This window comes from Scomber scombrus, chromosome 1 (genome assembly GCF_963691925.1).
Source record: "Scomber scombrus chromosome 1, fScoSco1.1, whole genome shotgun sequence".
Classification (NCBI taxonomy): domain Eukaryota; kingdom Metazoa; phylum Chordata; class Actinopteri; order Scombriformes; family Scombridae; genus Scomber; species Scomber scombrus.
The window spans coordinates 16,459,225-16,485,656 of NC_084970.1; the positions used below are offsets into that span (position 1 = coordinate 16,459,225).

Consider the following 26,432-nt stretch of genomic DNA (forward strand, 5'->3'; position numbering starts at 1 on the left):
CGCGATGCCGCCTGAAAAGTTCCAATATTCCAACTTTATTCGCGCCGCTTCAGACGCTTGATTCATTCACTCATTCATTCATTCGCTTCAGACGCTTCATTCGCGCCGCCTGATATAAAATCGCGTGTGATCGCGCCATTTACATTCATTTTCTATGTAGACTTGCTGCTCAATTCGCGTCAGACGCTTTTGGTCTGAACGCAGTTTAAAGACAGTCCAAAGTAGCCTGGGCTATTCGAAATATTTTCAGTTTCATCCAGGGGGTCTGAAATTTATTTCACATTTTAGCTGCCAAAGCTCCGCTGCCTTAAGGTGCGTTCCCACCAAACGTGATTTCGCCCAATCGTGCGTCGAGATTACATATAAAGTCAATGCAAAGACGCGAATAGAAGCGAATTTGCGCCAGGCGACGCGATACAAACGTCACACATGACGTGATGGATGCGTACACCGCAAAATTTGCGTCAATGCGTGAGTTGAAAATTTGGAACTTTTGCAGCGAATTTGCGTGACACTGTGCCACCACAGCCTATCAGCGTTGAGATTCTCCCGACGTCACAGACGTATAGCCCCAGTTAGCATAGATGGCTTTCCCTTATAAAGTTTTGAAGAAAAAAAAAATAGCTGGCTTTCCCGGCATAAAGTTACTGGTTTACTAGATTCAACAGTTAATTTACATGTGTTTTTGTCAGTTGATGTGTGTCGCAGGAAATGGAAGAGCCTCGGGGACACATATATGTTTCAATTCAGCCATGGTTGATGAGAGAAGAAGCAATGTTGTAATCTAGTAAAAATGGGCGGGCTCGCTACTCGCACGATAACGCAAATTTACATTATGGTAACACAATGTTTTGCATCCAAACTCGAGCGAGTAGCGCAACAGATTCTTGTTTGTCGCGCAGATAATTCGCGTTTATCAAATTTGGTGGGAACGTAACATTATACCCTCTCTAACTCTGGTCCTTCGCTGTGCTCAGTGTGCTGTGTGAGAGGGGGAGTGGCCAGCGGCTAGAGCAGCATCAGCAAATGTGTGCTTCTTTTACCGATATATTTATCTATATCTTTTACATTTCTGATCCAACGTCAAACTACCTACTTGTGCCCGTAGCAAGACACCTGTCACGTTTGAAATCAATCGGATTAATTGTTTGAGAGATGTGCGAATAACAGACAAACAGACAACCGGACAAACAGACAGACAGATGTTCCTGTCATTTATAGATAGATGAATTTCATTTAATTTAAGATGTATTTATAATTTAATTTTCCTGCTACTTTCAGGTTCACCAAACTATGCTTATTTGAAGTTGTTTGGTTGATTTATGTGCCTGTCAAGTTTGGTCAAATCATACTGTAAGGAGATACTATAGGAAGGAAGAAGCAAGTCCCACCCTCTTTCAGGTAACAATTGCGGTAAAAAACACACCGGCCCAGCATGAGAAGCACATGCGAACCAGTGAGTGAGAGAAGTACATTTTATTATTATTTCACACAAGTTGGTTTTAAACATTTGAAAGTGTTAATAAGTGATGCTGGAGGTGACTGAGACGACCCGAAGCCTGTTGATGTGGGTTTATTGTATACAGACCGCCTTGGTGAGTCATTTTAAGCTAAGCTAATGTAGCTAATGGTGGTAGCCTGTGTCGCTTATACATGCTGCATAGTGTGTGTTTGTGTGCTTGCTGGCTAATGTGCTACATGCAAAATACATAGTCACTGCTGTGACATGTTAAAAGCTCCATCTTTCATTAAAGGGCACATATTTCAATGTTGACGTGAAATAAATGAATTTGAACCGTAATCTATTGTTTATTTGTAATTAATTTGGTATTTTTTGAATACATTCAATAGTATTCTGTAAGGCAAGGTTGGTTAAAAATAATGTTCATTAAGAGGGTGGGAAAATGTTTAAATAATAAAAAAACTATGACCTTAATCCAGGTTTTAAGGTGTAAGAGATTTATATTGAATTGTTTTTAAAAATATATATATTTTAAAATGTATATTTAGCATCTATTTTTTTCCACCACCACTCTCTGACTCTCTCTCTCTATCTCTCTCGCTCCCTCTATGTATAGTCTGTCTGTCTCTCTCACACACGCATACAGTTTCATTTTGAATTACTTTATTGGCTGCGATAGAAACAGTAGTGGCAAAGTAATTTCCATTCAGCCATCCATTTTCTAGGTGCTTATTCAGGTAATTTTCCAGCCATTTAACCAGATCAGAATCCATTCATTTGGTTGCCACAAATAATAGCAGCCCAGATGTTGTTTCCAAGGGATAGGCCTTCTTCTTCCGGGGGATCCACAGTCACAGTCAAGGTCAAGTGGGAGATGTGGGTCCTTCCAAATTTTTTAATTTATTTTTTCTGCTTCATGTCGCTGATTAACCTAACTGGTGGTTAGTCTCATTGTTCTAATCAATCAATCAGACTTTATTTGGATACTTTTTATACATAGTGATGTAACACAAAGTATTTTACCTTTAAAAAGAACAAAGCAAAAGCCCGTGCACACACACATTCACTCCCCACACACCACCCTAATCAAAACACAAACAATAAATAGTGACACAATAAAGATAGGTGAGTAAAACTCAGTGTTACTTGCAATGCAAAGCACATCACACAGATATGATGGTCTGATGATCCCAGAAGGACAACATCATCTGCAAACTGCTGATTTCCTCTCCATGTGTATTACAAACAGGGGAAACATCAAGCACACCCTTAAGTTGGGGTAGCCTCACTACAAGGCAACCATTTATTTAAAAGTAGAAGGGAGTGCATTTATTAATTTGGGGCACCACCGGGAAGACCTGAAACAATAACCAAACTGCCAAATAAACCTCAATCAAGAATGAAATAGCAAAAGGTGAAGGAGTGAAGTCTGAGCTCTGACTATTTTGATCAGCCACTCACAATAACATGCACAATGATGACAAAACGCTTCTCTTTAAAGCTAAAACAATTTATTGCCAAATTATTAATCAAAAAGTTATTCAATGAATAGTTTTAAAAATTGCACTACCACTATAACTAATAGGCAAACAACAACATATGTGAATGGAAAACTGTACAAATAAACAGGTGTGTGTGTATGCGCAGGAGAGAGGAGGGGTGTGTGTGTGTGTCAATGTGCGTGTGGATGAAGGGAGAGAAAAAGGGGTTGTGTGTGTGTGTGTGAGAGTGGGGTGTTCAGGAGCGTGGGGGTTCAAGATGGCGGACTCAGGTCTCGTCACACAAGAACAGGAGGCGGATATGGGGATAGTTTCTGCTGGACAAAATGGCGCAAGGGCGCCAACTCATGGTCAATGCTCACAAACACACGGGCTCAGCAGCACACACAGGGCTTAGGATGTAGCTTAGCTTTTATCCTGTGCTGCCTCACCAACAACCGAGTGGTGTGGGATGTGAATATGTGTGTGTGCATGGTTAGTAAGAGAGAAAGAGAGAGAGAAGGACGATGGCGATCAAGAGAGAGAAAGTGGTAAGCTTTGCACACAGATAAACATGCGCACAGCGTGGAGGCTGAGGACACGTGTTACCTGATACTGGCCGACAAAGCTGTTCTTTCGCTCAAGATGGCGTTAACCCACAAGCAAGTTAAATTGCCAACACAGATAGAGACGTGATTGTAAAGGAAATGCAGTGGCTGGTCTGTCCACAGATATTTGCGAGCCACAGTGGGGTCTATGGCTGCTTTATCTGATCTCTCAACTTTAACACGAGCCCTGGCGGGCTAACGGAAACAGTTCAGCATATCACTTTGGCAACAACTGTAAACAAAGACCCATAGAGTCAAACAAAGCACAAGCTTAAGCAGCAGCAATACAAAAATAATACTAAACTAGTATTATGCATCCACTAATAACTCTGCCCAGACAAAAACATCTTACTGTCCGTTGATCTACCGGTGTAGGTAGGCGGTGTGCGGTGTGTTTAAAGTCTGTGTAAAGTCAATTCATTGATTTATTTCTAAACATATTATACATGTTGGAAAATGGTTACAGAAAACATGTGAAAAGGCAGATAACTATGCAGTACTGAATTGTGGAGATGGAGCCTTAAACTGTTTCTCACCCTCTCATTTTTCCTGATTTTCTGAGCCTGCAAAAAAGGGCTACCCCGTGACTTAGTGGCGTATCCGCGTGACCTTGGTCCCTCCCCTACTATAAAAGACCGAGAGTACGCTCATCAGTGGTTAGCCTGCCTAGTGGCAAGTTATTGTTAATATCTAACACTACTACTACTACAGTCTACAGTTAGCTGAGCTAGCAGCTGAGCTAGTGGCAGAAAGCTCTCAGACATAGCGTCCATGTTTCGGGTAGAGGTGGTGACTTTGATTGACAGTTGACCCTGGGTAGGGGGCGGGGTTTCAGCGAACTCAGCGGGCACGCCCACAGCGTTTGGGAGCAGAGACAGCAGGCTGATTTTTACACAACTTTGAAGCCTAATTTCATATATTTGACGATTTTTTTAATAATTAAAATTTGGCAGGGTGGTTAACAACACACTTTTCTGCGGTATGTCAAACTCAGAAAACATATTTATTCTTACATTACACAGACTTTAATGTCCGTTAGGGAAAATTCAACGCTGTCCTCAAGCGTCCCGATCCTTTGGGCTAGCTGCGTGGATTTTGGCTCTCGTGGGCGGAAGATTCAGCCAATCCTCGTGGGTATGGGTTATCCACGGGTTCAAACAAGGGAGTAGAGCTGGGCGATACGGACAAAATCAAGTATCACAATGTTTTTGACCAAATACCTCGATATCGATATTGCAACAATAATGTAGAGATGATTCTTTCACAGTATATTTACACTATGAAATGGTATAAATAATCATTGGTAATGTGGATATAATGACAAAGTGGGTAAAAGGTAAAAATTAACACAAGCTAGAGCTAGAACAGTCTGTTAAGTTCAGAAAATGACATCATATTACAGTAATGCAGCCTTTAAAACCAGGAAAAGACAACTCTGATGACATATCACAATATTACGATATCCAAAATCTAAGACGATATCTAGTCTCATATCACGATATCGATATATCGATATATTGCCAAGCCCTACGAGGGAGTCTCCAAAAGTTTCTTCTGCAGGAAAAGTGGAGGCGCTAGTAGGTAGTCACTGGCTGTTGTTGATCAATTTACTGTTACCTTTTGGTTAAACAGCTGAAATCTCGTCTCGCCAGCGAGGGTGGAGATGCTTCAGAGAGAACAAAGGGGGGTGCAAACCGCATGGTACTACCTTTATCAGTCACCCGCTTTGGCGAAGGGACAAAAGTCTCTTCTAGCGGGATAAACTATGAAAGGTGGGTTTTCTCCGTGCAGTAGACTTTTGTAAACTCTTGTGACGTCAGTGGCTGGAAGTGACGTTGGGTGTCTCACAGCCAATCAGGGACGAGAATCCCCCGGGGGGATTATGGGATCCCGAATTCAGCTTGATTTTACCCCGGGCCAGTTAGGGCTGGGGGGAAGGGGCTGTTTCCTTTGTTGAGGGGGGGCGCAGGTCACTCAAATCAGGCCTTGATCTTTCCTCTAGGCCGCAGTTCATGCTTTGTCTTTCAGCAGACAAAGAAAAGCCATGTGCTCAGTCCACCATGGCATTAGGGCCCCACACTTATCAGAGTCCACTTTCCTGCTTGAACAACATTGATGGCTCTGACTCCCAATAATCCCAGAGGCAAATCTGGACAACACGATCATAAGCATTTTACAAAGCCCTAAAACACATTAACATATCTCTATAACTTTATGTGTATTGTTTTCATGACCAGGACAGAATCCACATTTCTCTTCCTGAATATTAGCTTCAACAATCAGCTGGAAATTCTTCTCTAACACCTTGATCTTGGCAGACTTTTCCAGGAAGGTTTAGTGGTATGACCCCCTGATTATTTGAACACATTCTCTGATCCCATCTACTGAAAGTTTGGGATGACTGGCCTCTTCTGCCATTGCAAAGATCACCACAACAGCATGCACAGCCTGCAGCATGTTTGGGTGAACTTTTAACATCCTCGGTGCCTGGTCACAAAGGGTTATTCTCACTAAACCAATGACATATGCCAAAGAAATTGGCTTAGACCTCTTATCCTCTTTTCTTTTCTGTTTCTAACATCTCTCTTTTTGTCTCGTCTTTCGTATTTCCATCCTCAGTGTCTTATTTCTTCCTCTTTTCTCTGCCCTGCGTCCCTCTGTTACATCTCGTTTCACCCCTCCCTTTATGTTCCTTTCATTCACATCCTCTCCAGCTGTTTCCTCTGTTCCCCCCTCTCTTCACTTCTCTCCCTGCTCCCCTTTCATAAGCCCTCTCTTACTCTCCTTTCTCCACTTTGAAACACCTCTCTTGTCCTGTTATACATTTACATTTTAAATTTTGTTTACTGGCTGTGTGATTGTCTGTGTGTGTGTCTGTAAGAGTGCGTAGGTGTGTTATGAGATTAAAAGTACTGGTGTACCAGGGTTTCACACTAAGCACTTGGAATAAACAGCTATCTGTTGTGGATAATTTGCATTCCAACTTCTCTGACTTGCATCCAATGATTTATTTTTTACAGTGCCTTTTTGTCATTTTGCAGATGCTCACATCCACAGGGACCTGCAATAAGTGCAACAGTAAAATAAACTTAAAATAATGTATTGCCAGCAATACAAGCAGCCAATAGGGTGAGCGGGGGCCAAAACAACAGTGCCCAGACGGCAGAGAGTTATGCCTGTGTCTTTATGATATTCATGTATCACCAAAAAGCTAGTGGTCTAATAATAGAGGAGTGCTACAGTAGGCACATAAATACCTCTCTCAAGCTCTTGGTCTACTCTGTTTTGTGACTTGGCCTCTCTCTTCTCTGATTGTCTACTCCTCTCAGGTCTGTCAAAGCTCTCCTTTCTCTTTTCTCTTATCTCCTCTCTTGTGCTCTCGTCTCCTCTCTTTTTTTAGTTCTGCAAACTCTCCTTTCTGGCTCTCCTTCCACACCTTCCTTCTGTGCTTTGTTCACAGATGAGTTGCTTCTCTCTTTTTCTCTCACCCTTCTCCGCCCCCTTCTCCCATCATTCATTTCCTTCCAACTTCACTTTCTTTCTCATTTATCTTTATCCTTTACAACCTAGCATTTGTTATGTCCAACCTCATTTACACATTTACACTTGCCTTCTTGACTACCCCTTTTTTCACTTTCTACCTCTTCTCACAGGTATTGTAACCCCTCTCCTCCTGTTCATTTAAGTGAATTTCCTGCCCTCACCTCCTCTCCTATGTTCTTCATCCATCAGTCTCTGTTTTGCTCAGGTTTCTTTCTCCACTAAGTTCTTATTCTCTCATATTTCAAGTTATCATTCTATAACTTGCTTTACTTGTTTCTGTTAAATCTGTCAATCATTTTATCTCCTCTCCGTCTTCATCTTCATCTCTATCTAACGTCTGAGCTGCAGGCCCTGCATTCTTTTCACCAACTTGGCCTGTCTTCTTCTGAACTTTTATCAGTCTCTCCTCTCTTGTCCTCTCATTTGCACCTTCATTTTTCTTCCCCTCCATCTCAGTTCAGTCTCATCCCTCTGTCTTCCTCTCCTCTGACCTCTTGTCTCTCCCTCATTCCAATGTCAGGCAGCTGGCCACTCCACATGAATAATGGAGGAGATGCAGCATATTTCTCACTTTTTATCTGTTTCTCTCTTATTTTCACATTTTCTTTTTGTTGTTTTCCAACACACACACAATGACATCATTTCTCTGATTTAGTAAAAATGCATTCGCATATAAAGATGCATCCATGTGATTTCATCCATTCAGGACCTTCTTTTAACTACATTCATTGTTGTTTCCTAACCCAGACCTTCGTCATCAGCACTACATACCGTAATTGAACCTACCATCTACCTTCCAACCTTGATTTAATTCTTATTCCAACCTTGACCCTAAACTTAATCCTCCTAATAAAATAACTTTTTGAAGAGGGAGAATCTTTCCTAAAGCTGCAGTAATCAATTTCCTACCAAATAAACACTAGTTTACTGTAGTGTGTTGTTTAAAAAAGTAAGTACATAAGTACCATGCATAGAGACTAGGGATGCTCGATATTGACTTTTCTGCCGATATCCGATATTCCCCAACTATTAATTTCCGATACCGATATCACCCGATACCGATATTTGCAGGCTTTTTACACCAAAACCATTAGGTAACAACATAACATATCTCCTATTGTTGAATTAACACATTATGCCTAATTTTATTGTGATCCCCACTGGATGCATACATAAATGCAACATGGCTTTCCAAATGTAAACACTGTCTGTACAAAATAAGAGAACAACTTCAATTTAAGTTATGGAAAAAAGTGCCAATATGTCACTGCCATATTTATTATGCTGCTTTGCAGTCATTGCAAATTACAAATTTACTAACCGTAGGGAACACTTGGAAATAATTCCAAACCACAGACATAAGCCCCGTTTCTGGAGGCGGGACCTTTACAGGAAGTCCTCTCAGCTGTTGTGTTTCCACCGGACTCTGACGGTGACGTCACAGAGGCGACTCGCCGAAAGCATAACAGAGAAAACAATGAGGAGGTAAAACTCGTTTCTGTGTTCGTGTACATGGCGATGGACGCTAGGAACTTGTTAGCCACGGTTAGAGACCCACGAGTCTAGCGTGTTGTTGTTGTTGTTATACGTCATCAAGCGCGCGCCGGTAAACGTCCCATGCTGCGTTCATGCAGGCTCGGAAATGCTGAAGCCTACAGAACAAATATCGGTTATAAAAACCCGATACCGATATTTCCTAATATTACATTTTTAAGTGAATATCGGCCGATAATATCGGAGGGCCGATAATATCGGACATCCCTAATAGAGACTTCATCTGACAACTGATGAAGTGTCTTAACTAGCATTACTTCAACTTTAAAAGAGCACATTCTTTACACAGGATGTTTTACTTCACTTGGCCATGACTCTTAAAACATGTGAGATGTCAGAAGCTTTTCTTTTAGATACAGTCTGGCAGAAATTTCATGCAGCCACTCCCTTAACATAAGTCTTATTCTTCATCCAGACAGTTTCATCCAGCTACAAATGTCAGATTTAGTCATTGTGACAGTGCCCAACTAAAGCTTTCTACAAATCTGAAATATTGTTTAGCCAAATGTCACTTTTGTTATTCCAAATATAATGAAACCGATAATTTGGCATTGTTTGCAAAATCTTTAGAGACCAAGAAGCCAATATTGTAAAATACTATCATCTGCTTGTTTCAGCTCCTCCAAGTTGTTTATTTGTTTAAATTGAGGTCCCAAAGAAATGCACTGAGCACCTCCCAGATGAATTTAGTTAAGTCACTCTTTTTCCCAGAGGTACTTCTCTAGGGCTTTTCTAGCAAATGGTTTCTTTTTGTTACAAAATACATTACAAGAGGGCTGGACAATATGGACCAAAAGTCATATTTCGATATTTTTTAGCTGAATGGCGATATAGGATATATATCGATATTTTTTCTGTAAAGTAATTATGGCTTCCCCCAAAGCGTTATAGCATAGTGACCACGTATTTTAATTGAGTAAATATCGGACAGATAGTTGATAAAATTAAATTACTTCTACTACTTCTTGTGTTTTTATGCTGGTAGTTTTTTATTGTACAGTGTAGTTAGTCACCAGCCAGTTTTCACCTGACTCACTGTCTCTGTGTGGTCAACACACACACTGAGGGCTCAGCTCTACCCGAGGTGAAACATATGGCTCTTTAATACAGAGATCCCCCATCATAGCCATGAATAAAATCTCTCCTTAAGCCTTTGATTTTTTACTCTGAACCAACCAAAACCAGCATAATGTTGCTGCAGTGTGCTTTTAAATAGCATGCCAGCGTTTCAGATTCAAAAGTTTGAGGCGGAGCTGCAGTTTTGAATGGAGGTGTGATGGGAAGTTTATTTGTGCTGTTGAACGTAACCGCTGTGAAACAATCAGAAAGTAACGTGTTATTAATCTGATTCACCGGCTTTCTTATTGCCAGCGCTCCCTCACTTCATTCACTCTCTAGCTCGCTCGACCACAGCTAACACAACAGCATCCTGCAGCCGCTACCTCTGTAGCCGCTTACTGATGGAGCAACTCTGTCCTCCCATTCAGTGTCTGGACTTTTTATACAAAACAGCGAGGCGGAATAAAGTAGCAGCAGAACAGACTCTCTGAGAGCAGAGGAGAGCAGCGGCCCATTAATGACAGGAAATTGCAGCAGAGGCTAACATTAGCTGCTCCTCTCTGCAGAGGCGGGGCTGAGTCCCCCGTGTGCAGTAGACAGACAGAGATGGAGAGTTGCCACAACTCAACTCAGTAATTTAACATGTAATCCACACAAAAGACATCTCCAAATGACAAAAATATACCTGTTAAGAGTGTGAATAAACTATATTGATATAAACGATAACATCTTATTCTACAGATGAAGCCACTACAAATTTCCCCTGTTTCCGTGATGGCTCCTTGGCCGCCCCTTGATAGGTCCTTGACTGGCCGATAATGGAAGCAGGGGGGAAATGCGATGACGTGTCAATGAGGCCCCGACTGGAAACGCTAAACTGCCTGAGTGAAAACCAGTTGCAATGCTTCATTTGTCCACGGGGAGGCGCAGGTATTAGTGCAGGAGACCCGAGTTAGTTTTACACACTAATATAACTTGTATTTACTTCTATTCTTCTTCATAAAGTAGCCTTATACTATATGTTGTTGTTATTGTCACTGTATCGTCACTATGTGTCTGTGTAATGCTGCTGCTACACTGTAATTTCCCAGCTTGGGATCAATAAAGTCTATCTATCTATCTATCTATCTATCTAATGAAGGGTGCAATATAGTTTAATCCATTAGAAGGATGCAATTGAAGCTGCTGTGCGCCGGTAAAACACAACACAGCCGATCAATTAACAAAACGCACTATGATTAAAAAGTGCAAGCTTGTTATTCTGAGTCATGCCTGTGTAGTATGCAGTACTAGATACTAGTGTAAAAAAAGACTCTAGTAAAAGCAGACGTCCTGATTCAACTCTTTACGCCAGTAAAAGTAAGACTTAGTTTAATGACTTAGAAGTCGCCAAATGACTTACTTTAATGAATTTCGTTAGTTTATATAATGCAGATTTGTAAAATATTACTTTTATGAAGGTCACAGTCACTGACAATCAACTTAGCATTTCATAATTGTGGTAGCAGCGGTGCAGCAGATGTAATGAAGTCCATGCAGCACGCTGGATGCAAACTAATATTAAGCCTTTAGCCTTTTCATTATAATGTCCATGGACATAAACTGAGTTAATTCATTAGAAGGATGCAATTGAAGATACCGTACATTTTACAGGACCTCTGACTAATCATTGTCACTGTCAAACCAAGAAATAGCCCATGTGACATACCCCGTCTAGTGATTCAAAACAGGACGCGCTATTTACAGTAATACATAGTATTTCAATGGACGGTGTAAATAATGTCACGACTATTTTACTACATATTTCTTACTATTATTGTTCTTATAGTTTTTTGTTTGTTCGTTTGTTTTTTTGTATTTATTATTTATTGTTCTTTATTCTTTTCTTATTGCTGCTATTATATTCTGACACTGATACTGGGTTTCCGTTATCCGGTAATTACAAAGTCAAAAGTCAAAATGAAATGAAATGAATGACGTTGGCGCACAACAGGTTATGAATGGAGGGGGATCTCCCACTCGGGGCACCCCCCGAAACGTCACTTTCTCGTAGCCAATCGTAAGCCCTGTTGAGACCGACTGGTTTACACAATCCTTCTCCTGTCGGATTATAATAGATAAAACTTTGAACTCGCTTGAGAAAACACGTCTCTGTCCGTGCAGCTAACATTAACCTCAGCTCCAGTGAGTCTGTTCAATGCAGGAATATGGGATTCATTTACTTTTATTTTATTGGCAATATGTTATAAAACATAATTGTTAAAATAATTTGATCATAATGAGAGCAGGCGTAATAGAGCTGTGGGAGGAAAAATTCAAAGGATTCACAGTTTGCCATGAGACATGCACAGGTGTGGGGGGAGGGGGGCATTCACTTTGAAAGACAATGGAACAGGCTCCCAACCATCCCCCCAAACCCATCATCACCCCGCCAAATCCGCACCCCTTCTCAGAAAGTACTGTAGTTGCAACGGCCATGAACACTCTTGCGTGATTTGTGTGGCAATGGAACCAAATAGCCCATTAAGCCCAAACAAAAAGTTAAGCAATGATAATGCTAATAAAGTGGATGGGCTTACCTGACTTACAGCATGCACTGAATAGACCGGGGTTGGCTTGCACATTTTTCAACAATTCTACAATTCACAAATTAGCAGACGCTGAACTACTCATTCTCAGCTTTAGCACTCTGGCATAATTTGTGTGAGAATATTCAAATCAGCATCAAATGAAAGGTTAATCATCCTGTAAATTCCTTGTTTTTACGTTTGTTTCTAATTTCTCACTGTCAAATGTTTATTTTCATATAAATAAAGCTGCGTTGCCTTGTCTTGCCTTGCCTAAAATCAAATACAGTCGTTTACGTTTTTCCATTTCGTATAATTGATCTGAGCCTAAAATTGAAATATGAAAAGCAATTTTTCTTTCTTTTTTGTGTTAGATTCAAAACAAATAACAAAATAATCAGTCAGTAGGCTATTTAATTTTTTGATTTGAAAATGTGTTCCGATTTTTTGCAGTATGAACTCTTGCCAAATCCTGTCACGCACACTTTGTTTCTCTTTCTAGCACAAAAATCCCATTCATTTTCCTTTCTTCACTGCTAAACAATAAAAACAATCTTAAAATACTCTACAGGCAAACACACTTCCTGTTAACCAAGAGAACATCATTAAACACACATTAAACTCATGGCACATAGCAGAGAACCATAGAATTATGGGTCAAGATTTAACATATAACATATAACAACCTGAAGGTTTTAAATTCAGTCATTTTCGGGTTGTATGCATTTACTTAACAAAGTTATGAAAATGCAGCAGAGTTTTTCCGCTGAAAACATTGTCAATAAGTAACTGCTACTGCAAAGACTCGAACCCAAGTCTCCCGCACTAATGACGGACACGCTGCTCGTTATGCCACCGCTCCGGTCCTGTGTTGTAATGAGTCTAACTGACAAAATTACGCTTGTATGCATTCACTGAGGAAAGATTATGAAAATATAATACAACTTTCCCGCCAGAAATGTCTTTAGAACAAACATAAGATATGAAACCTTTCTAAATTCGCCCTTTTCTGTTGGCGTGGAAGATGAATATCCGCCATGTTTTCACGTTGTTATAGGCTACGTCTAGGGTGCAAATAGACACTCCGCATTTTTTATTCAAGATAGTCATGTATCTGTGTCTGCAAATTGTTTGCTCAGTCATGGTCTTCCTTGAAATTTCAAATATTTTTTCTAAGTTGTGGTGCGTGCATATAAAAAGTCAGTGGGTTATGTTAGGTAGTAAGTAAGTTTACTGGTTCGGATGACCATTAAAAATTCATAGAATATGTGGGCTATTCTGTGACAGAAGCGCCATCACCTGGTCATACCCTGTATTACAATGAATAGGTGGGTTTACAGGAAAAGATAGACACGCCCAGGAGAAGGAGGGGGTTGCTGAGTCGGCTGGCAGCCGGCTGGGAGTCAGCTGCCATTCAGCTGGCTTTCAGCTTGAATGGGAACTTTCAAGGGGCTTCATCTGTATATCACATTTGAAAATATAGCAATATATTTTAAAAACTCGGTATATCGCCCAGCTCTACACTGAGGTACCAATATGTTGATCAACTGAACCCAACATGAGCAGATAATATACATATTCACATGTAATTAATCTGAGCTGATGTATAATACTAAATGATTTGAACATCAAATTCAGCTATTTCATGTCACCTTTGTAACATAACTACTATAATTTTCCATTTGTCATTACAAAACTGTCTTGCAAATGCAGAGGCCTTGAGATTGAGGTGGTGATTTCCCATTACTGAATTTTAGGAGAAGACCTTACCTTTTGAACTGAGTAAGTACCATGAATCAAAACATAAAAAATTAATCAAATGTCTTGATGTAATTTCTATACAAGTAAGGGAATAACATGGTATAACAATGCTTTACCTGAATAATGAATAATGATGAATGAATAATGTCTTTAGAGAGGACTGGTTTCTCCTGTTCTTGAAGCATCAGCCCATAATGAACGCCACAGCAGTCAAATGATGCTTGACTTGATGATGGTCCACATTCCAGTTATTACTTTTAATGAAAAGCCCAACCAATTATGGCTATGCTAAAAAAAACTAAAGCTATAAGATGGGATTTGCAAACAGGGAGGTGACGTTGGACACAGCCATTGTCTCTGGAAAATCTTGCTCAAAGTCATTACAACAGTGCTGATTCTTGCCAAAATGAAGATGTGTACTATAGTCACACTGCCTTCAGACGGACACATTGGCAGTGCTTTTGTCTCATCTGACTTTTTTCATGCTACTTTTCTTTGATTTCCTTGAGCTGTCTCTTTCATTCCTTTTTTAAATTTTTTAAAAATTTGATAACCTTCCCAACTGTATCAGAAAGACAGAACTTTGTGTCTCATATAATAGTTTCTCAATAAGGCCCTCTAACAAGTGCTCTTAATATTATTTTACCACCTCTCATATTTTTTTTCTGTCATGTTCCTTATCTAATTTTTCTTCTTCCCTCACTGTCTCCCTATCTATTCTGTATACCTGCGGCATTATTAATGGGCAGTTACAGTGGCTCTAGTTGCCCTAGGGAGGACGGTGGAACATTGGCTTCCAGGCAGTCTCTTACATCATTTCCTTTTTTTTTGTCTCAGTGCACCATTTTCCTGAAATTTTTTTTCTTTATCTGTTTTTTTTTTTTTTTAAACCACCGCTTTGGTTGCCGTTAGTAACAAAATGCGAGAGCAGCTACAGCTGATGTAAGACTTACCATAGGCAACCAACTCATCGTCTCAGTGGTGATGCTTTAGAAACTGTTTTTTGAAGATGTGAACTTTGCTGACTTTTTACTACTTAAGTATCTTCATTCACTCACTTCTCCTACTTTAATGGTTCTCATTTCTTGCAACAAAGATTTGCTGAATATTCCCTCAGTTACACAGATTTAGATGTCAGAGTTATACTATACCCAGTATACCCGCAGTGCTCTGCTTTTGGTCCGTTGTGATCATTATCGGAAGGGATAATATCACTCATTCAGTTCCCACATCCACATTTTCCAGTGGAACAAATTGCCTTTTAGCCAAAACCTTTTATGATTTTAAGAGGCAATGATGAATTATCATTGTGCATGACTCAAATATTAAATTATTTGTCCAGTGACACAAGTTATCCTTGAGTATGTATAATAATCATTGTTGGCCACACAAGAGAGGTCAGTTAGAGTTGTTATCTTAATTATGATTTGTGAGGGTATATGTCCTTTAAGAACATGTATTTCTAATAATACAGCTACAGTTAGTCATACGACAACTACAATAGATTACTTACAAAGGTTTAAAGAGGAAACTGGTACAAAAGGCTTTGGCTAATGAATTATTGAAATTAATGATGCAGCTATCTATTATGGAGTCGGTATAAGAGACCTGATGAGATGAGATGACTCTTATCTCAGAAGCAGTGAGTCATATCAATGGTACAACAGCTTTGTTCTGAATTACCAATTAAAGTTACCAATTATGAAAGCACCAGGTTTGAAGCAATCTCATGGCTGAAATCCAGATGTGGCAGATGATGAACAAGTACACCAGTCAAGATTGTGACACTTCTCAATGGTGGAGCACTGCTGATTTAACTCTTCTAGTTTTGATTGTTAAGTCATGACTCAAGATTTTCCAGCTAACCTTTTCTGACTTGATCTGTTTCAACTAGCATCTTCTGGACTCACATCTTGAGATTAGCGTTTTCACTTAACCAGCAACAAAAGCAAGCACGGTTTCAAATAGCTTTTTCAGGCTGGCATTTTCACAACACTTTTCGATTCAACCAGTGAAAAGGCAGCATGGTTTCTCAGATAACCAGACCATAGGGGGAGAGGGGGGTATCCATGGGCAAGCTCGTTCAACTCCTGAATGCTGTTACTCCTTTAGTCAACACTGGTAGTCTTATGACATTTGCACGATTTCCAATTTTGCAGTTTGAAATGTAACTTTTTTCTGCTTTTTACTGTGAAACATGCATAACATGCATTGTCTGGCTTAAAGTCAGTGAAATAAGAGTATAACTAAAGCAGTACACACACGCATGTTCTAACATGCTGTGTTTATTATACTTACACAAAAATCTATACACTGGAGTCCATGAGTTTTTAGTGCTTTGTTCTTTTTGGTCAGACTGCAAACAGCACGGGTCCAGGCCATGTGTTAAATGTGTGTGTGTGTATGTGTGTGGCCACGTTTGTTGTGGAGTGTTCTGGTAAATGTCTGTACGTCACTGGAGAAAGACATGTTGGTGGTGGTGGTGATTTGCAAGCTGTCTTGTGCCTTATGCTGGTTTGTCCAATGATAAGTTCTTTGGTTGGTTATTTAAGACCTCAGACCTGTCAGTTTGCAGGATGTTTAGATGGTCTGGTCAACAAGAAGTTTGAAAATCTCACTGATGTGTTTTTCGCAAAGAGCCATTCCTGTTGTTTGAAGGTTTGTACCATGTGGATTCAAAACATGAGAGGACTCTCCACTACAACCTCCTTAAATTACAGCCAGCCTTTGCACTTTGGAGGGCTATGCAAGTGACATAAAAATCATACTTTGAACTCCCTGGAAAGTTCCACTTTACAAAGGGATGTTTTTTCAGTGGTAAACAAGAGCAAAATTGATTATGTATAGACCCTTAGATGAAGTAATTTATGCTGGAATTATTCACTCTTCTGTGATGTTGTATGGTATACTCTATTTACGATTGTTTGTGTTGAGTAATTTCAAATTTTTCATAACCACTGTTGGCCGTGCTTCAATTTGTAATACAGCAATATGTAATTACAGGGCAGCAATTTTGAGCCACTTTCCACCAACAACAGCATTTTTCCTTCCCAAAATGAGATATATATCTTGCATGAGCACATCCATGAATTGCATGCACATGCTGTAACTGCAGGTTATGACAAAAATTCTGTATGTACTGCACTGAGAATAATCCCTCTGTGATGTGGACCATACAAAAATGTAGAAATACACAACATAATGCAACATATAGTGTATTCACTGTGGAAATATTCTGTTGGGTAACATTATGTCTTAGCAGGCATCGGTGGACACTGTGATTTTGCAATATCAACTTTTTAAAGTTTGGTTATACTATACTTTCTTTTCCCCATCTTTCTTCTTTCTTTCTGCTGTATACTATACAAAATATAATACATACATTAAGGACCAAAAGTTAATGCAACTTAATCTGATTAGATGACATAAGACATAGTCGTTAGAAAAATGTGAACCTCACTAAGGTCTCAAATATTGCCTCTTCCTAAAATGACTTCTGTTTGGTTATTTTTATTTTTGTTAATTGTTTCCTATTGGTTTACTTCTAGGCTAACTGGTACAACCCTGCCCTCACCAGTGATATCAAGTAAGAACTGGCTTCGGATACACTTCACCTCAGACAGCAACCATCGCAGAAAAGGATTCAGTGCTCAGTACCAAGGTATGTAATACAAATTACTTCACTATTAGTACTTCAATGTTCTCAGTCTCCTTTTTCCATAAATAGTATGGCATGAACGCATATTTGTGTGTGTGTGTGTATGTGTGTTTGTGCGTGATGGGGACTGCATCCATATTGAAGGTCACTTTACATTCAGAAAAATTTAGGTACTATGCACCTGGTATGAAACTAGATTATCTTGATCATGAGATCCAATCCATCAGGCTTTGCATTTACAACCAGTATTAAAGGTAAAGGTGTGATTCTAATCCAATGCACTTTTTGTCAAATTCAGCAAATATCTCCTTGTGATCAGCTAGCTGTCCATTCTGTGAACTGAGAAAAATCCACTGTTCTTACACTGCACTGGATCTGTAAATGGGATTGTAAACAAACACAGAGGCTCAGAGCGAGCCACACAATGCTTCCTCGGCCAGGCCGCAGCAGGGGGCGTTTGTGCTCGTGCACAGGGCAGGGGAAAGTCATCAGAGCAGCTGTCTGTGTGGGGACATGACAGTCTCCCGTCTCCAGCACCCAGTGAATGGTTGGTGAACTGGTGAGAGAGAGAGGCCATGGCTAATTCACATAAAAAGTGTTTTCTCACAGTACAGATACACTTCCATGATGTTAAATGTATCAATCCACACTGAGTCAGAGACAGTCTCACAGAGACCCCCTGTGTTTTTTATGCCCCAAATCTTTTTCTGTCACATTTAGTGAGCAGGCAACTGTTTAAATCACACAAATATCCCGCTGTATATGTATTTTCAACTTATAAACATTAATAATGAATCAATAAATGCAAATACTGCCGTTTTCTTCTTGTGGAGTTGACATGCAAATGATTTTGGATCAGTAAATATCCGCTGTCAGTTATCCTGGTGAAGGTAGTTTGTTCAGCCGCTGTCATCACATCTCTCTAGGAGCTGCAGCTGACAGACGGCTGCTTCTGTGACCAGAGACTCTCTATTGCTTGTTGCCTTGTCAATGTGCGTCAATGAATTCTGGGAACAGAGCTTCTGAAGGAGCACAATGGGTGAGGTATATTTGTTTGGGTGTTTAGTTCAAATATCAACAGTCATTCTTCAGAATGACTGACTCTACCTTTAACAAGTTATCATCTTGATAATACCCACATTGGGTTTGGAATTGAAAATGCAAATGATCTATGTGGGACTGGCATACTTTTCATTAGTCATGGCTTGTCCCAGGTTAAGAGAGTAATACCATGAGTGGGTGTTATTCATTTTCTGTGAGAAAGGACTTGCTACGGTAACTGCTTGTTGCTTTCACTCTTTTTGACCTTTCAACTTGCTGGTCGGATTTTCCTTTTAAAATGTGGTCGGGGTGCCTTGGTTGTTGATTGGTTACTGTGCATGACAGATAATGCAAGTCATTCCCTACTCTTTCTACCTGTTTCCTGTCGGCCTGTATGCCACCTACTGTCAAATAAAAAAGGCAAAAATGCCAAAAAATCAATCTTTAAAAAAATGTGGTCACACTGTACAGATGACATTTACACCTGGCTGGGACCTGATCACAATGTGAGCCATACTACCTCTAAATATGGTCCAGGCAATCCAGTAGCATTCGGATTTCAGTGCATTCCCAGTGCATTTGCACCTTGCAAAAATGTGTTTTTCCATATACAGATAGCATATCCAGATACAGCTTGCTGTTAATGCATAGTGTATATAGAAACATAAACAAGATAGAACTGGGAAATATCTGTGTTTGTGTGTGTGTGTATATGTGTTTTGATTTTGTGGAGAGATTCCCTTTATGTCTTCATATAACTGAGAATACCATTTTTCTGGGACAGAAGTCTGAAATCATCTGACTGGACATTGCTGTCATCTAATTGACTGGTTGTATGGGCATAATTAGCTCATTAAGATGCATATAAGTGATTCAGATTAAATTGGCTGCTTCTAACCCAAAACGTGGTGATCTAAGAGCTGCCTATCTTTCTGTGTGTCTCACTTCCTCTCTCTCTCAATCCATTTTTATTCAGCTTAACCTATGTCTTGCTTCCTCTTATAGGTCTTCCTTCTTGCCTTTGGTGCTTCTGTCATTTCCTCTCTGTCTGTCTCCTGTTGTGTGTGTGTGTGTGTGTGTGTGTGTGTGTGTGTGTGTGTGTGTGTGTGTGTGTGTGTGTGTGTGTGTGTGTGTGTGTTAGGGAGAGAGAGAGATGTGCTTTCCATGCCAAGTCTATTTCTCAGCAGAATGTAGTTTGGTCTTAGCACAGATTTTTCTGTTATCCTCTGCAATGCAATCTCCTCTTTTGTCCCCACTTCTCTGTGTCTTTTAATCTCTTCTCCTTTCTCCATGTTATAATTTTCTGTTTCTGCCACAGTTGCATTTGTTGTAGGTTTGATACAGGAAGGGGAGTGTGCAGCCCTTTCTGGAATGCAAACATAGCTGATGTGCACTGAATGGCAACCTTGAAAAGGATAAGCTATTATGATAAATAGTAAATTAAATTTAATAAAGTTTAATTCATAATGGAATTAATAACCTACATCTCCTTTAATTTCTGCAGTGAAGAAAGCAATAGAGCTGAAGTCCAGAGGGGTGAAGATGATGCCCAGTAAAGACTCCAGTCACAAAAATGCTGTCTGTAAGTAAACCACTGTCTGTTGTTTGTGTGTTTTTGTCGTTAGTTCGACTGTACATCATTTAGACAGCCCTTTGTATACACACACACACACACACACACACACACACGCCCGCACATACACAGGCACACTCTGTATGTACACAAGGGCACACAGCTTGCATCCATCTTTGATGTGGCAGGGGCAGGGATTTCATCTATTTTTCACTGGGGTTGCCCTTCTAGGAGACAAGAATTTGCACCACACTTTCTGTCTCTTTTTTCTTCCCAGCAGAGGGTCACGGGTTCATCTGAAACCAGTCATATAAACATTTGTGTTTACAGAAGAAAGATATGTTTATTTCAAGATGTAAAGTATATTTTAAATACAATCAGTATTGGTGACATCAAGTTCTGTTATTCCTACAATTCAGTTCATTGCAAACTAACCAACCATGCCATGATGCTAATATACAACTCTCCTTTTTTAATTACTTCTTGATGAGCAAAACAATCAAAGCAATGAAAGCTACTATTTCAGCAGGTGAATTTTTGTGTTTTGCTTTTGAGACCCTAAGCAAAATCTTGTTGGCACATTGCACAGCCATCATGTTTGGCTACCAAAAGATGTATTCATGAACATTTATTTTGTTCAGCTTGTGTCTTTCCCCTGTTACTGTTTCTTTCTCACACAGTGCACTTCCCTGTGCTGGAGTCAGTAACAATTCATAATAAACTAACTGCAGCATAGTGACTCACTTTCTGCTGGCTGTTGCTTCCCAGAGGATGAGTCGTTGTATCATCCATTTAAGGTTTTAAAAAGTACTATACGTTTATACATTTCCAAAACCTAAATGGAGTCTTGTGATTCCTCCTGGCCAATGTTGGACGTGCTCCCACTGCATCTTATTCACTCTATTTGGCGGTGCAGCCAAGAATCCAGACAAGAAAGAGACACTGTAGTCTCCATCAGGTGAAGTAATTAATGGGTGATACATTTTTGACAGCCCACCTCTGTGACATATTGTAAGTAAGTGGAGTGCAGTCCTATAGCGAACATGAATGAGGGCCAATATATAGAGCATAAGTTGGGGGGGGGGCTACAATATTCTTGCTATAGTATTTTCTACTGCCCTCTCTCCTTTAATGTCCCATTTTAATATGCTCAGGGCTTTACTTGACACATTCTAAATAAAGCACAAAGCACATAGCCTAGTGCACATATATGTATGTCCTACATTTAATTGCAGTGAAATCTAAATGCTTTTCACCTTCCTACTGACATGGTAAAAACTTACTTAATTTATGGGCTATTAATTGTTTTCAGAAATCCAATTCATTTTTCTCACCTGCTGTATATATACAGTAAAAGGGACAGATAACCCAGTGTCCCTTTATATTTGGTCAGTATGTCGTGTTTCAACCAGCCAAGTAATATGAAAGTGAGTGAGTTATTTTCTGAAGACACACAGGTTATACTTTGTGATATTTTCAAACCTGATAAACTGTCTTCAGCAGCCAAAGCTCTTCTGTGTGTATAATGTTTGATTTGTTGATCCAAATGGGACGTAGAGGCGTGTAGTGTTTTATGTGGACTTCAGGAAAAATAGTTTTTACCTCACCAGCAGCTAATGGGAATCCAAATAAATTTTAACGTTATATTGACCACGAAACATTAAAACAATGAATTTAATGGCAAAAATGATGATAAATATCTCTACAGTCTAGGGTGGCAGACATATTTCTTGGCAGCTTGGAGACACCTCAAAACAGTATTCAGATCATGTGACACAGGCTTTTAATTATCACAGAAACACAAGCTCATACCTCATCCATTCCTTAGCATTTAGCTTCATAATAAAACCTTCATCAATAATTCTGCTGATTTATACGCTCAGCCAAGCATGTATTGCTGCAATTAACATTAGTATGGTATTTTGTGTGTGCAAATGTGTGTGTGTGTATGTGAAAGAGAAATCTTATGTGCTTGTGTATCTCTTCATGTGTTGAATACAATTAAAATCGTATGCACTGTGTTTGAGTGTGTGTATGTGAGGAGTTCCTCGGGCAAACCAGTTTATTAAATTTATCAATGATGGTGCTTGGTGAAGAGTTCAGTTCATATGCACTGCTTCTTTTTCTGTCTTGCTTCTCTTTCCTACACACACACACACACACACACATACACACAGTCATACAAAAATCTGCTCACGTGAAAGAATCGCCTGAAGTCAGTCTGGCGAGTCTGAATCTTGTGCATTTGCTTTTTACATGAGCAGCCAGCTAACAATAACATCTTGTTCTGAAGTAACTCTCTTGCCATGGTCGTCTCTAGAGATTTCTCTCAGGCTGCAATGTGTAAAATACATTTCAATATAGCTTCAGAAAAGTAAGACTCGTGAGATCTCTGAGCAAGCAGCAAAGCTCAGCTGCAAAAAGTCTGTTAACCTTATGACTTGTAATAGACATCTGCACCAGGAGGTCTAGACCCCATTCTCAGATCCCAGAGCACATTGCCCCATGTGGATTTTACCTTTATTCTGATCACAGTGACCACCAGTGTTTTCCTGCGCGTGTGTTAAAATACTCTCAAAAGTAGCTATCCCACTTGTAAAATTATAACCACACTGTAGAGAATGTGCTTTGTTATCTGTAATCATTATGTGGAGCCAAAGAATGATGATAATGACTATTAACTCTGTAGTCCATGGATCCCTTAAGCTGTTTCAGCACTGGACCTAGATGAGAAATTTTGTGTCTCACCATGGGACCCATGCTCATTAAAACATACTAGCATTTTGGTCACAGGGACCAAAACTGAGTAAATATTCTTCTCACGCTGGGTTGAAGGTTCAGTAAGGTTAGTCCAATGCATTACAGTTAGACCATCAGGCTGGAAACCAGAGTCATTAAAAATTAAAAAAAGTAAAGCCAATGTCCATTTTTGGTCCCGGACCAGTCTTTGAACAACTCTTCTTTACACTGCATGACTCCCAGTGGTAATATTATAGCTGTATGGCAGAGAATGTGCACTCTTTATGCAATATATAATCATTAAAAAGAACCAGAGACTGATGATAATGAGTTTTACCTATCTAGAGAATGGAGTGCTTATGAATCATAATCTAACAGACTGTCTGTAACAGCCTCCAGCCTATATTAAAGCGCAGCCTAATAGAGAGACACACACAAGAGTAAGTTCAAATCAGTTTGAGAACGCTCTGTTTATGAATAATTCTCAGAGACAGTATTGATTAGAAGCGTGTGTGATACTGAAGGTAGATAGATTATTAAAAGATTACAATCTAGATTGATTTATTAAAAGATAAGACACTTTAAAGACAAATACATAAAGTAAGAGTGCCAACTACAACAATGTAAAAAGGGTGCAAATGAAAGCAACCCATCTTGTAGTTACCCTCTCTCAGTAGTAACATTAGCTTACTGCTGAGGATGTGTCATAATTATAGAGAGGCTGTAAAGATTTTGATTAAAGAGTTTTACTCCCTAGACAATGACCTAGAACTGCAATGAATCATCATTGTGAGAGTATGAGTTAATCAGTCTCTTCTCCTGGATTGTCAGGCAAGGTGGTGCTGTCTACTCAAATAAAAGTAACGCATCACTTGGAAGTTGAAAATTAAAAAGATGGTACAAGGCAACTGCTCAGTAGATTTAGGAAAACATCACAGTAATGTTGGCACCAGAATATATAGTGTATTGTGCTATGCACGGCTTTGAGATAATATCATAAAAAGTGTTTTTATGTGAAGAATGTTGTGGGTTTAAAATGACTCCATGATGTTGGGAAGATGACTACAGACTCCTGCTTTTAGCTTGATTGACCTGTGAGCATGAGAAAGTGGAGGAGAAAGAGAGGGCAAAGTGGATAAGAGGCAATGAAAGGAGCAGAGGAGACGAGCGGAAGAGAGCATATCAACAAACTGTACTTCACACATTTCTCCATCTCATCCAGCCGGCATCTGAAGAGCAGCTCGAAAGCTCTTACCTGAAACACATGTCAGCTGATTACACACACATGCACAAACAAAATTACTGTCCCACTTTCTCCCTGTTTCTGCCTCTCTTCGTATACTCTCTCTTAATGTCTCTTTTAACATTGTTTCTTTTTAATGGTTCATCAGTCAAAGGGGTGGGCATCATGGCAAAAAATATTATATCACAATATTTTTCAGACAGGATCCGGATCCAGGATTTTATCAGCATTCTTTTTCATGTTGGTTGGTATTTTGCAACAGTATTTAAGATTCAAGATTCAAAAAACGTTGCCTGTAACATGATAGAAATATGTCTTAGGGGCTCACAAACAACATAAAAAACATACACCCATGAAATACTCATATAATGTTTCACAATCTAATATTGTCATTGCTTACCTGTTTTTATCCATCTCACTACGTCTACATCGCCCTAAAAGCCAGTAATTTACTGCTATTCTCTTATTCACTGAGCCAGTGATATGTAACTCTTTTTGTAAGGACAGTTTCAACAACAGTTTTCTTGATGGAAATAGTACTCACAGCAAAAATACAAACCTATGTTCAACCTGAATGCCCATTAATTCAAATTCAAAGTAAAATTGAAATTAAAATTAAACGTCCCTAACTAAAATATCCCACAAAAAAGTATTTGGCTGTATGTGACTGTGATCTACACTTGAGGAGGATAATACTAAATTGTTATGCAGCTTCTGCAATTTTGCATTACAGAAATTTACACTCCCACTATTTACACATATGTCTGTAAGATACCAAAAGGGTTTAAATTGGATGGACAGTTTTCAGATTTGTAAATTCTTTGCATCATACCCTCTTGAGTATTAATGATAGCCAGAACTAATAGTTTATGATACAGTCACCTCTAATCCTGTTGCGCTGAGGGCTAATGGGAATGGCAACCAGCAGCCACATAATCTCTTTATGCATGTTGGCATGTCAAATACTGTGTAATACTGGCTGGTCAATGGCCTCTTTCTTACTTATTTAAATTTCAGGGAACAGAATGAGTATCAGAGTTACCGAAAGATAAAAGCTAAATGAAACTGACAAAAAAACAAAACAGAAAGGGTAAGAAGACAAAACAAGAATAATAATTTGACATGATTTTTCAATGAACTCTCCGAACTCTGGGTCTCTTTTCCATTTAAAATCTATTAGCGGGCCCCACACCTTATAAAATCATACATGACACATTCTTGTGTTGAAAAAACATGTCACCTCTAATCTGGTAGGGTTTAGGGCAAACGGTAACGACAGCAACCATATAATCTCTTCATTCTTGTGGAGGTTGGACTCATTTGTGGTTAAAGCATGACTTCAAAACTATTACTTTCTGTTAGGGGTGAGTTTGCTCTGAATAGTTTGGGATATAAATGGCAAGATGAACTGAGTCATTTAAGGAGTTGAGACTGTCTATACAGTAGGAGTGGGCGGCTGATGCGAAGAGGAGTATATTACAGACGTCAGAAATGCCAAACATACACGGGCACCATAGAGAAATGAATCACTATTTCTCTTAAAAAGTTGAGTTTTAGAGATGAAAGGTTCACTGAAGACACTTTGATGATATGTAAATGGCGTTATGCATCATAAGCTTGTGTTTAAATGTTGAATGGTCTTTTAAGTGCAAATATGGGATTAAGTCAGTTTGAGCTTTTTTGACATCAGCCAAGCAGTGATATTTGGCAGCTTTCTTTTTTCTGTAACAATCTCATGTTGTTTGCATGAGCTGGATTTGTTTCGGCAATATGAACCTTTGTATATGATGCCAATAAAAGCCATTTGAACATGAGTGAGAGAGAGAGGGGGATGACAGAGTGCGACACAGAAAGTGTGTTTTAGAGTGTGTTTGTTTGGTGATTTTTGGACAGAACTTCAAAAACAGGCAGAGCAACAAGACAGCTTGTTCTGTTTGCATCATATCTCACACAAACATGCTTATGCAGTGTCTATACACTCACAAACCCTGAGTGCACACACAGCAGCAAATCATTCATCCATCTTTTATGCTAGGATGCACAAAACTTCGGCATCCACTTGTAAATTGCTGCTAATGTGTGAGAGAGAAAAAGCATGATGTTGCAAGCTTAGGAATACAAAAGCAGACAGGAGTAAGTGGGAGAA

General features: G+C 39.5%; 1 protein-coding gene across 1 annotated transcript in view; it reads left to right on the forward strand.

Moving 5' to 3' along the window:
* The window catches only part of LOC133989379 (CUB and sushi domain-containing protein 1-like), a 356,447-nt gene that overhangs the window by 131,336 nt on the left and 198,679 nt on the right, over window positions 1–26,432 (forward strand). Inside the window, exons 6-7 of the mRNA XM_062428141.1 lie at window positions 17,581–17,693; window positions 20,236–20,313. Of these exons, the coding sequence (XP_062284125.1) occupies window positions 17,581–17,693; window positions 20,236–20,313 (191 nt within the window). The remainder of the gene's footprint in view (window positions 1–17,580; window positions 17,694–20,235; window positions 20,314–26,432) is intronic.